General features: G+C 39.7%; 1 protein-coding gene across 1 annotated transcript in view; it reads left to right on the plus strand.

Moving 5' to 3' along the window:
* The window catches only part of TMEM19 (transmembrane protein 19), a 28,553-nt gene extending 21,246 nt beyond the window's left edge, over window positions 1-7,307 (plus strand). Inside the window, 2 exon segments of the mRNA XM_030214252.1 lie at window positions 1,207-1,416; window positions 5,017-7,307. Coding sequence (XP_030070112.1) covers window positions 1,207-1,416; window positions 5,017-5,180 — 374 coding nt within the window. The 3' untranslated portion in view covers window positions 5,181-7,307.
* Window positions 7,308-12,859: the final 5,552 nt, after the last annotated feature.

Genomic DNA, 12,859 nt, shown 5'->3' on the forward strand with positions numbered 1-12,859 from the left:
AGCAAACAGGATGCTAGGAATTATTAGAAAAGGGATAAAGAATAAGACCAAAAATATTATTATGCCTCAGTATCGCTCTGTGGTGAGACCTCACCTTGAGTATTGTTCAGTTCTGGTCGCCGTATCTCAAAAAAGATATAGCAAAATTAGAAAAGGTTCAAAGAAGAGCAATTAAAATGATAAAGGGAATGGAATTCTTTCTATATGAGGGAAGACTAAAGAGGTTAGGGCTTTTCAGCTTTGAAAAGAGACGGATGAGGGGAGATATGATTGAGGTCTATAAAATCCTGAGTGGTGTAGAATGGGTAAAAGTGAATCTATTTTTCACTCTTTCAAAAGTACAAAGACCAGGGGACACTTAGAAGTGAAATTACTTGGAAATACTTTTAAAACAAATGGGAGGAAATATTTTTTCACTCAACGAATAGTTAAGATCTGGAACTTGCTGCCGGAGGATGTGGTAACAGAGGTTAGCGTGGATAAGTTCCTGGAGGAAAAGTCTATATTCTGTTATTTAGATGGACATGGGGGAAGCCACTGCTTGCCCCAGGATTGGTAGCATTAAATGTTGGGTTTCTGTAGGTACTTCTGACCTGAATTGGCCACTGTTGAAAGCAGGATGCTAGGCTAGATGGACCATTGGTCTGAACCGATATGGCTATTCTTATGGATCCATTTTATTTTTTTTTAAAGACTTCAGTTGAACATATGCTGTGTCAGAAATCAGACTGCTCCAGAGCATTTTACATTTATTCACACACTTTGAAGGATCCCTGAAAATGTATTCAAAATCATTTTAGTACTATATGGCCCTAACTATTGTTGTGTTTTAAGGTAAATGTTGCATGTGTACACAATTGTTTCAGGTGTGCAAAGAGCCATAATGAGCTTAGCTGCAAACAGCATGTAAAGATCCCAATAACCTATCTCCAGAAATGTCATGTGAAGGATTCCAAAAGTTGTCTTTGCTTTTCCTGTTTCTTGATTGTAAGAGGGTAATACACACAAAGCAATAGCTGCCCTTGTAACAATTGTTGAATAACCCCAAATTCCTTCACGCAAATTGAACTTTCTTATTGGTCATGACAAAGCATACCAGTGAAAATACTGAAAGCCATTGTGACTAATGAGTTCTTAATAGTACAGAATATTTTAATAGAAATGTTTGCAGTACTGTTCCAAAAATTCTTTTCTATTTTGTTACAGGTACCAATGGAGGTATCACTCTAGTGGGCATCATTTCTAGTTTTCTTGGTGGCATGTGTATAGGTGTTGCCTACTTCATCTCTCAACTAATTTTTGTGAATGATTTGGATATCTCCTCTCCTCAATGGCCGATTATCATATATGGTGCAGTAGCTGGTTTACTAGGATCTATTATAGATTCCTATTTAGGAGCTATAATGCAGTATTCAGGTATGAAGCAACCTTTATTTCTAACAAGACTAGATAGGTTTCAGCTTAGGTTATATCATAGTTTGGTTTTTCTGCATTATTCCTCATCCAGTATACACAAAATATCAAACAAAAAATGTAAATGTCGAGAAAAAAATAGCATTTTTTTAAAAATAATTTTTTATGTCGGGCAGACTAAAGTATTGGAAATTTTAACTATTTAGCTGATTTTTCATACAGCATGTCACTGCATGATGAGCACATAGACCTGGTTATCTCAGATTCCTCACAATTTAAAAAACAGGCCAATATATTTCAGCTAGCACTGACAGAACTTAACATAAATATCTTAGGGAATATAGGATGTCATGAATATTGTGTATGGATAAAATTCTGTTTTCACATTCTAAATCATAGTTCCAACTGTAACAGGTGTCTTGCATAAAGAGGGGGATTTATTAGGCATACAAGTGCCTTGTGACGTTTAAACTTGAACCATCTTATCTACTTTTTTGAAACAAATTGAAAACTTGGATCTTTGATCAGTTGCTTAGCAGAATGTAATCTGGTTTTATAAGTTGATAACTATGGAAAATTTTAGTTACAATGGGTCTTTATAGATTTTTTCCTTGATGTATTTATTTACTTTTTAGTGTGGTTAAGTAATTTTGATTTTTTTTTTTTAATAGTGTTTAAATCATTTATTTTAGGGTTGTTTTTGTGTAGCATTTTTTAATTTTGTTGTTGTTAGTATGTGTTGTACTTATACTGATTGTGTATCAATTGTATTGCATATGTATATTACCACCCAGAACCCTATAAGGCAGGGCATGGTACAGGATATAAATTGTAAGTTAAATTAAATGTTATTTGAGGGTGCTGCGTTGTGGTAGAACAGCTTTCTCAGAGCACAGATCTAAAAGTATAAAGGTCTGCACATTTGTAGTCCTTCCCATGCACAACAGTCTCCTTGATCGTTCAGTTAAGCTTCCGAGCTAAAGAAGGAATGCAGTTCTCAGGGAGGTGGAACAGCAGGATTGAGTGAGGCACACAAGTGGGTGATTCCTCTGGTCTCATGCATTACACCAGTGGTCTCTAATTATTCTCATACCTCACACTAACCGGCTTTTGTCTCACCTAGAATGTAAACCGTACTGAACCCTGGAAAAGGGGATTGATTTGATTTAATTCCCAAGCTCAGGGCAGCTTGTTTTAACTATGATTTGTCCATTGTCCATGTGTAGCCTGGCTGTAAAAAGATGATGCAAGAGTTGGTAATGATGTTTATAAAGACAGGTTGATCAGCACAGTTTGAATGCTGTGTTTCTATAGTGGTAAACCAATATCAAAAAATCCCAAAATAAACCACTGGTAAATAACAGATAATATAACTAAAAAACCAGGGTCCAATTAGAGAAGGGCAAATGAGATAACAGAAATAAATGTCATAGGAGCTCAGTTACCTATGAAAATATATATTATTTTTTGGAGTATCTCAGAGTAAAAACTCACCCAAGCGAGGGAACGCCAAAGCGATTTGTACCTCTGAGGGTGGCTGAGCTTCTCAATCATAGATATACTCCTATAAATTTTCAATTTTCTTAAGTGAGCAAACACCCAGTGCTCTTAAAATTAAACATCACACCCCATTATCCATTCTCTCACAGTCCACCTCCAATGAAAGTACTCCAACACTCCAATAAAGCAGTACTAAGGAGGTATGTTCACACAAGTCCTTGATGACCAAATCCCCTCTATAATAAATGTATCAAAATAATTGTTTTTTTGAGAGAGGAAAAAAAGGAAAAAACTTTCTCAAATAACTTAACTTTAGTAGAGGTGGTCCGCTGTTATATCCTTCTTCATTACAGCGTCCTTAATCCACACCAATACTGTTCAAAAAGCTTGTACCGTCAAATCCACGCTACACCAATCCAATTATGTATCACCACTATTTGTAATCCAAATCCATCCTCTGCAAGTTCGACACTGCAGGGTTTCGAATTAAACTTTGTCAGGAACTCCAGAGATATTATAGTGGAGAAGCTGGAAATAACGTGTTCCTCCAGAATAACTGTTTCTATAGTGGACTGGTCCAAGTAGGAGTGTGAAGTGAAGTTAAGTGAGGACAAAGTCACTTTTTTCCTGTGGCATCTTAACAAAACAGGTTTTCCTTACCGTCAGCTCCACTCTTTTGAACCAGTGGGGTGTTATCCCTTCCTACCAGCAGGTGGAGGTAGAGAAAACTGAATTTTGTCTGGACATCACCAGCGTAAGCAAAGGTTCTCCCTTCAGCAGGTGGTAGATTGTTCTGACAGTGCTCCTGTCCCTGGCCTAGCTCCCTGTTCTGCTGGCCGCAGCTGCACATCGTGGTCGAGCCTAAAGGTTGCTCCCAGGTCACAGTCCAGGACCGTACTTGGTTGAGCTCGGAGCTTGACTCCGCATCCCCCAGTCCTTTCTTCTTAGTGTCACTGTGTGAGGCTTTGGTTTAGTCCTGTGGGGCCTTGCCCAAGGGGTGCAGGTCGCTGTCCCCCCACCTGTTGCCTGTTGACTCTGGGTGTATTCTCCACAGGCTCCCCCTATAACTCCCAGGCAAGCAACAGTCTCTCTCTTCTCTGCTTCATACTATTCACAGGACTGTTTCAAGGAGACCTTTCAGGCTTGTTGAGACATTTCCACAGTGCTTGCAATTGGCATGATTATGCATTGAGATTGAGTCTAGACACATCAAGCATCTGGAATAGGTGTTGAAGTTCTGAATCTTTCTCTTATGCTAAGGAGAAGTCTGGAACCCTAACAAAAAAAATAAAAAAAAGACTGGCTGAAAAAAAGTGCTCCAAAATGGGAGAGCTTTGTTTTTGCGTCCACCAGAGTAGAATAAGGAAAAGCCTGAAGGACTGAGAGCTACATGTTGGAAAGAGCATGGATGCTTTGAACTTTCTGCTTAGTTCTGAGCTCTGGGAGAGCAATTACATAGTAACATAGTAGATGACAGCAGAAAAAAGACCTGCACGGGCCACCCAGTCTGCCCAACAAGATAAACTCACATGTGCCATTTTTTTGTGTATACCTTACCTTGATTTGTACCTGTCCTCTTCAGGGCACAGGACCGTATAAGTTCTGCCCCGCCTCCCACCACTGGCTCTGGCACAGGACCGTGTAAGTCTGCCCAGCACTATCCCCGCCTCCCAACCACCGGCCCTGCCTCCCACCACCGGCTAAGCTTCTGGGGATCCCTTCCTTCTGAGCTTCTATCCCAGTCCTGTTAGATGACATCACCCACTTGTGTGCCTGACTCAGTCTGTGACCCCAGCTTGGGCAAAACCTGTCTGCATAGTCAGCATTATTAGTGCTGTATTTTATTAAAGGTAATAACCGATTCTCCAGCTCTTAATCCATGTTTTTGTGATGCACAGAATTATTTTGAATAAACTACTCTTAGATGTAATGCAGCATGATTTTTTAAAATGGCTCAAGAAGCTTGAATATAACTAATCTATGAAATTGAGCATCTATTAATGAGGGTCATTAGAAAATAATCAGATTTTTCTGTTTACAAATATTTTGCAAGGCGATTACAGCTTTCTTTATTGGTCCATCTGCTCTCTATTTTGTTAACAGGTTTTGATGAAAATATGGGCAAGGTTGTGAATCATCAGACAAATGGTGCAAGGCTTATTTCTGGGAAACCCATTTTGGACAACAATGCAGTAAATTTGTTCTCCTCTATAATTATAGCCTTGTTACTTCCCGGCGTGGCATGGAGTTTTTGGCCAAGAAAATGACGTGCTCCTAATTTGCAGACCATATGGATCATGGGATTTTTTCCAGCAGGAGCAAATTCATTTTAAAAGTGTACGCAGTTCAATGGAAAAAGAAATTGTCCTTAGCTCCCTGTTTGCTGTCTAAAATGTCTAACTGGTTGTAAAATTAACATTTTATGCTGCAGACAGCAATGCTGTTTTGATGCTTGCGTGTTTCCTTGCTTAGATGCATTACCCAGCCTTTTCTTAAGTCAACTGTATTCATTTTTTCTGATGTTAAAATGATCTAATATCTTACATGATTTTAGTAAGACTTGTCTGTTCCATGTTACTGAATTACTTTGTTTTAAAGCATTTGTTTAAATGGAAGAACAGAAGGCAATGCTACATCTTTCACTTTAGTGAGACAGGTTTTACTACCAAACAAATAGTTTTCTCCACGAAGGCATAGAACTACATTATACTGCTGGGTGGGTCAACATCTGAAAAATCTACCTATCTGTAATTTATTATTTTCACCACCAGAAATCAATTTTTTATGGATGGATTTTTTTATTTGCACAATTAACTTTAAATTTTATTTTTTTTTTTTTATTTTAACTTGTGGTGTGCTCATACTTTTTTTGTTGATAACCCCTCCCATCGGTAGCATTAGCTGGTAAGCCCTAAAAGCTATATTTGTGTAATGCTTCTCCCACAAGATTTGAGGGCCCCAAGGTCATTTGGGATGCCTGACAAATTATTTGCTGCTCCTCCAAAATTGAAGGTGTAGAGGAGACACTTTCCTGGTGTAACATTTGCAGTTGGGCCCCCAAGTGTGATAATGCATCTTAAATCATGCTGATTGGATACGTTTGATGGTGGTTGCTGATAATCATTCACAAAGCACAGGGTTAGTAATCTTCCTGATTGCTCCTTTGATGTATATTGTTGGTGTCTTTATTGTTAGATCCCTTACTCTTGAAATGTTGAGGTAAGCAAATTGGAGAGGGATTATAAGAACAGATCTCTTTATTAGAATTAACATTGAATATTGCTTTCGCCTACTAAAAGCAGAGGTTTAAATATGTCTTGTATAAACACTAGGTTGTAAGTTATTTTTGCATGGCTTTTAGAGGTATTTTTATAAGTTAATGCTACTGATCTTTCTATAAAGAAATGGAGGGTGAAAATGTGTACTAGGAACAATTTAGGGTACTTCTGGTTTTCCTTGGTAGTTTTTTTGTTTGTTTTTTGTTTAATAGCAATATATTGTGTCACATGCAGCAGTCATACTTTAAAGTTCTATAGGGTCTGGATTGTTACAAAACTGTTTCTGAAACTATACTAATTGAATAATGTTGTGATGAAATATTGGATAATTATTCTGTTACACTGTAATACTTAACTTGGAGGGAGCTGGGAAAGGCAAATTGCTTTCTGAAGATTTTGAGCACCTAATTGCACAGGTATTTCTTCAAAGAAGAAAATAAAATCTTGATAGGATCCAAAGACCTTGGAGTAGCAAGCCTACAGTACACCACAAACGCAGCAATTAATACCAACAAGTGAAAAAAACATTGCCAGTGGTCAAAACGTAAGAGTATCAGAAAAGGTTAATTGTGTCAGGTCAGAGAAGGGGGCATAAAAAAGAAGAGAAGATTTGCATAGATGGGAAAACAGCATCATTGAAATTTGATTTAATAAACTGTTTTAATGTTTTTGGCACAACCCTTCTAATTCTTTGGTTTGTTCTACCAAATACTTTCCATTTGTAAATAATTATTTTTTGAAATTTCAAATGCAAGTAATACTTCATCAAGTGCCATATTTGATGCAAAGATTGGCAACTAATGTTGCAGGTTCTCTAAATCAAGCGTACGGAAAGTAGATGCATCCTATTTGTATAAAAAATGGTGCTTGATGCTGAAGTTTGGTTTGTGTGAAATAACTGCTGATTTAGTAGAATATGTTCTTATTTCATCTAACGTATGTTAACATATTATATTCACTTTAGAAAGCTAACAGATTAGCTAATTGTCTTCAGATTCCGTATCTGCAGTTGCTTTAATTTAGAAACTTGAAATCAAAAAGCACCAAAAAGTCTGTATATTTTGTAGAACAAGTTTAGATGTGATTATTTCTCAATAATAAAACAAAATCATTGCACTTAGTTGTATAATGTAGTTTTTGTTTTGATCTCTGATCTCGTTGCATTTTAACCACGTAAAAGTTGAATAATTAATAAGCTATTTATTACTTGGTGTGGAAGAACATGAAAAGTTCTTGTGAGGACCCTCACCTCTTGCTTCCGCTGGTTTTTATTATGTCCATACCAAACCAGTTCAGACAATCGGGTTATATACATCTACCAGCGGATGTAGACAGCGAAAAGAAATAGTTAAGTGATCCGTGATCCACCCCTTAAGGGTATTGTGCAGCCTGTAATGTTCAGTGTTTTCTCTGTCCTACAAGTGGATGGTGGTCAGGCCAATGCAGCTCCTTTGTGGAGTTTGTTTGTGAGCTCCTGCCCTAGTTTATTCTGAGTGTCAGTTGAGCAGGGGGTTAATGTTGTCTGAATTGGCTCTTTTCTTGGCTACTGTTATGACCTGGAGGTGCCAGGTCGTTCCCCCCCCCCCCCCCCCCCCCCCCCCCCCTCCCCGCGACACTGCTGCTTCATTCCTTCCCTGTTTGGTGACTACATGGATCAAAGTTACAGGAGGTGAGGCTGAGATTCTTTGTCGTCTTGCCTTCTGTGTGTGACAGCCATTTTTCTTCTCTTCCCGCCAATGTGTTGAGGATTTCTTACACATTGATTTCCTCACAACATTTGCAATTTCTGGAGGGTTCTATGGCTCCCATGCAGCCCCCTACCTCACAGGCGAGTGCAAGGATGGGCTGAAAAAAATATTGATAGCCTGTGGGTGCAGGGAAGGGAGGGAGGTGGAAAAAAAAAAGAAGTGGGTGGAAGGGAGTTGTATAAAAAGAAAAAAAAAGTGGATGCTATGTGGGTGGGAGGCAGGGCTATGGAAAAAAAAAAAAGGTGGATGTTATATATTTGGGTGGATATGGGTGTTTGTGGAAGGAGGGGGCTGTAAAAAAAAAATAAAAAAGGATGCTGTGTGGGCTGGTTGGAGGGAGGAGGCTGTAGAGGTGGATGCCATGTGGATGCAGGGAGGGGGGCTGGGAAAATTGCAGGTTGTATCTGTGTACATGGGGCTGTAATATTGGTTAAATCATGGCAAACTTGCAGAATTTGTAAATTTTGTGTGCAGAAATTTGATTTTTTTTTTTTGCACAGAATTTTGGCAAGAGTATAGCTCAATGGGCATCATTTCTGCTGCATGGGTGACTTAGCTACAACTTCCATGTTCCTTCGAGGACATCTTACCTGTTTGGCTCTGCGGAGTGGCTGAGGTAGATCTTGTACCTGATTTGCCACGCTACCTTCTTACCTGCATATCATTCGCGTGCCAGGCGCCTGGATGACTTTTTTCAGGATGTTTATTTTTCGCGCAATATTTTTTTTCTTGCAGGGATATAGCTTCACTTGGGGCAACTTTACGTTCCCCTTCCTGTTTGCAATGGGTACACAGGCTGTGCCTTCTACAGTGGGAGTCTATATTGGTTCCCATGTGCCATTTCCACATATAGAGTCCAGTGGCTCCTTCCTTGGATATCGATGGGGTTCATCAGTCTCTTGGCTGTTTATCCTCATGTGTGGCTTCAGAGGCAACAGCCCATTCTTGCCCTGGATGGTGATATTGGCAGCAACTTCAGGTCTGGTCTCAGGTGCAGCTGGCACAAGTGTGATTTCTATGTGGCGGGGGGAAGAGGGGTTGGTGGTTGAGAGGCTAGGATAGGGGAGAGCAGACTTATACGGGGACTGTGCCAGAGCCGGTGATGGGAGGCGGGACTGGTGGTTGGGAGGCGGGAAATACTGCTGGACAGACTTATACGGTCTGTGCCCTGAAAAAGACAGGTACAAATCAAGGTAAGGTATACACATATGAGTTTATCGTGGGCAGACTAGATGGACCGTGCAGGTCTTTTTCTGCCGTCATCTACTATGTTACTATGTCAGAAGCCTCAGAAGGAGTAGTAGCAGCAGTGCCTGAAAGGGTGGGCAGCAGGTGTGGTGGTTGCTACTGTGGCTTCCTTTCAGCATCCATAGTGTTGTATCGTTGGCCTCCCATACACCACCAGGTAACGTTCGTGGTGGTTGCTGCCTATTGGCTCCTGAGGCAGCAGTCATGTATGTGTTGTGGCCGACTACATCTTCTGCCATTGCATCTCCTGACTCTCTCTGGTATGGTACTCTGTGCCTTACTAAAGGACTCCACTAACCTCTTCGAAATTGGTGGGACCTGCTGCTCATAGGTCTGGGGAGTAGATCCTAAAACACCCTTTCTTTTTTACAGACCTGGCTATGTTATCCACCTAACCAGCTCTGATTTCAGCAGTTGCTTATATAGCTCTAGCGAATGTGTACATTCTTTTGAAGCATTTGAGGTCTTCAGATCATTGTTTTTTTTCTGATATCTCTGCTTGATTCGCTTGTCTGGTTTCCTGTGGTCTTGTGGTGAGTGGGGTTACCAGAGCTCTCTATATCTCAACTGCCTCCTTGTGGCTTTCGCAATTAGTCTCTTTGGGGCAGAGGCTGTGGCCTTCAAGGTTTCATGTCCTCAGAGTCCGCAAGCTGGTATCATATGACCTTGCATTCAGAGCCTCTTGGGCTGTCATCCTTGCTTATTCTATTGACATAGCTCCGAATTTGGGTCCCACCCTAATGAGGATACTGCTTTGCTACATCCCATTTGTCTGGATTGGTCTGGTATGGATAGAAATGTCCTAAAAATAAAATCCTGTATCCTCTACCTTTTAATGTACTGCCTATCCAGCTTGGATGGTGATGGCTCAAGGAAAGTAAGTTTCCATTAAAGTCTGTCACAAAATGCCTAGCCTAGCTACATGCCTGGGGTTACCCTGCAGCTACTTAGAGGGTCTATTCCCAGCACAGCTCAGGTCGGCTTGCACCTGCCGCTTGTGCTCTACATTAGCACTCTCCTCCCACTGACTGGGTCACAACTGCTTCTCAGCGAGTCTCCCGCTCTCCAATTATCCCCAGTGATTTCTAGGTTACTGGGGCCACACTCCCAACACACAGACCCAATACACAAACTACCAGGATTCTTTATCAGTCCAGCAAAGCAGAGCGAACAATTTTGTTTACTTGTATATCAATAGAAATAAAACATGGAAAAGAAAATAAGATGATACCTTTTTTATTGAACATAACTTAATACATTTCTTGATTAGCTTTCGAAGGTTGCCCTTCGTCAGATCAGAAATAAGCAAATGTTGGTAGATGACAGTATATATAAGTGAAACATCAAAGCATTTCAGTGGCAATCTAACAGGATGGGGGTGGATAGGTGAGAGCCAGCCATGGCATGCAGACAGGAGGGTGACAGACAAAGCAGTACATTTTTATGGTTTATAATGGGCTAGAAAACCCAGATCTTTAAGTCCTGTCTGCTGGGTGTATTGTTTTAAAGTTACCTTTCAGGATTCTTACCATTAAATCATTGGTACATTATTCTGGTTTTGTAAAGTTCCGCCCCACAGGTGTGACATCCTTGCTGGCACTAGCATTTTTCATATGATGTCTATGTAAATTAAATCTTGTCTTTAGCATCTGGCTTGTTTCTCTAATATAGCACCCTTCGTCACATTTTTTACACTGAATGGTGTATACAACATTGGAAGATGAGCATGTAAAGGATTCCTTTATGTTGAATATTTTACCTTTGTGAATGACTGTGGGGTCCTGTGAAATGTTTTGGCATAGTTTGCAGCTGGATATATTGCAAGGATGTGTGCCATTCTCTTCTTTTTGAGTCTGTGGTGGGAGCTTACTTATTCGTATAAAAATTGAACACTGAACAACAAAAATGTGCAATCAGCAAACTAACAGGTAACTGAAATATGGATCAATTATAACACTAACTGAACATCTCTATACTGTCTAAACAGTACCTGGGAAGGTTGGGACATAGAGCTTCAGCAAAGAGATCTGTCTTTCTTTCCTGGCTAGAACTGAAGCAACAGGCACCATCTGCTGCATAATTTTCAAAACTCCAGGCCAATCAGAACCCAGAACAGTCAAGTTTCAAATAAAAACTGGTTATATTACTACAGGTACTTCCTATTATCTGTGTGCCAAATAATGAAAGACAAGTCCTCTGTAACAGCTTTAAGCATAAACATGCACCATCTGCTGGCCTAACAAGAGAAATACACTTCAGAACATAATGCAGGAAAATACCCAATGCATTTTAAAACACACTGTTTCCTTCACAAAGACTAACTCAAAATAAATAACCTGTTCCTGAGCTGGGCTCTAGTATTGCCATATTGAAAAGGTGACCATACCATGTCTTTGTGCTTATGTTTCACTAATATGTTAAATGAAAAACTGGCTTTCTTGAAAGGATTATGGGGCTCCTTTTCGAAAGTTACATTATGATATGACATCCAGATCTGACTTTGACATCCAAAAATCAGTTAGTGAAAATGACCATTTTCAAAACAGAAAATTGTCTCTTTTTCTTTGAAAAATTACCATTTCCTGGCTGACGTGCTTAGTATGACTGAGGCAGCCATGGGCAAAGAAAGTGTTAACTCTGAGAAATTATATACATAAGAAATGATATTAAAAGCTTGAAGTTTGAATTCTCTTCAGTTCTGCAAGTAGTGAAGGAATGCAGGCTGGAGTTAATTAGAGTCTAGCTTGGCCGAGCTAAGGTTAGGAAAGGTCAGTGAGAAATGAAACTCTGTCCCTTGTGAATTGCCAATGCTAGCTGGCACAGCTGTAAACTATTATGAATGAACAAAGCCAGACATGCTGAAGTTTAAAAGGCTGAAATACTATTTCAGAAGTTCTTGATATGTAGATTTTGTTATAAGGAAATAGTTAGATTCTAAATAATTCTAGATATTCCTGATGTTTAGATATGTCTTATAAGAATGCTTATTTTAGAATATGTTTTATTCTCTGTAATTTCTATGTAGGATGTTTGTTCAACTCTGTGTTACTTTTAAAATGATCCTTTGTCTGCTGTTTAAGACTGCAGTTGAGGAGATCAACATGTGGTTTGACTTAGCCATAGTTCTGGCTGGTTCAATGTATGGAGCTGAAGGTGAAAAAGGTCAGAATTAGTCAGCTCTCTTCTCCTTGATTAATTATAGGTAAAATGCAGAAATGGTCTTGGAAGTAATAACCTGATATGTATGCTATTAATTAAGATTGGCTTTTGACCTCTTTAATGAATGCCAGAATTTAGTTAGCAGTTAGTATGAACCAGACTAGGAATATGAGAATAACCAATGTTAGATGGGGCCTCTTAGTCTCTAAGGGAATCCAGTCTAAGCCATAGATGAGACATCAATCATAATGAGAAATGTAAGAGTTCTGGAGACCAAATGTCTGGCTTGAGGGGCCCCAGGTCACAGGTCAGTTTAGGATGTCTGGAACCTATGTAACTGATATTTCAAAAGTAATGATTGGTTGAGGCAAGGTAGCCAATCAATGTCTTAACCAATTGGGAGTAAAGGGGGCTAGGCTAGGAGGAGGGCTTAGGACCCTATTTAAGTGGGAGCAGAAGCAGTTTACGTCAGAAAGAAGAAAGGAAGAAAGCTGGAAGACAACAGGAGAGACA

The sequence above is a fragment of the Microcaecilia unicolor genome, chromosome 9 (genome assembly GCF_901765095.1).
Source record: "Microcaecilia unicolor chromosome 9, aMicUni1.1, whole genome shotgun sequence".
Lineage (NCBI taxonomy): Eukaryota > Metazoa > Chordata > Amphibia > Gymnophiona > Siphonopidae > Microcaecilia > Microcaecilia unicolor.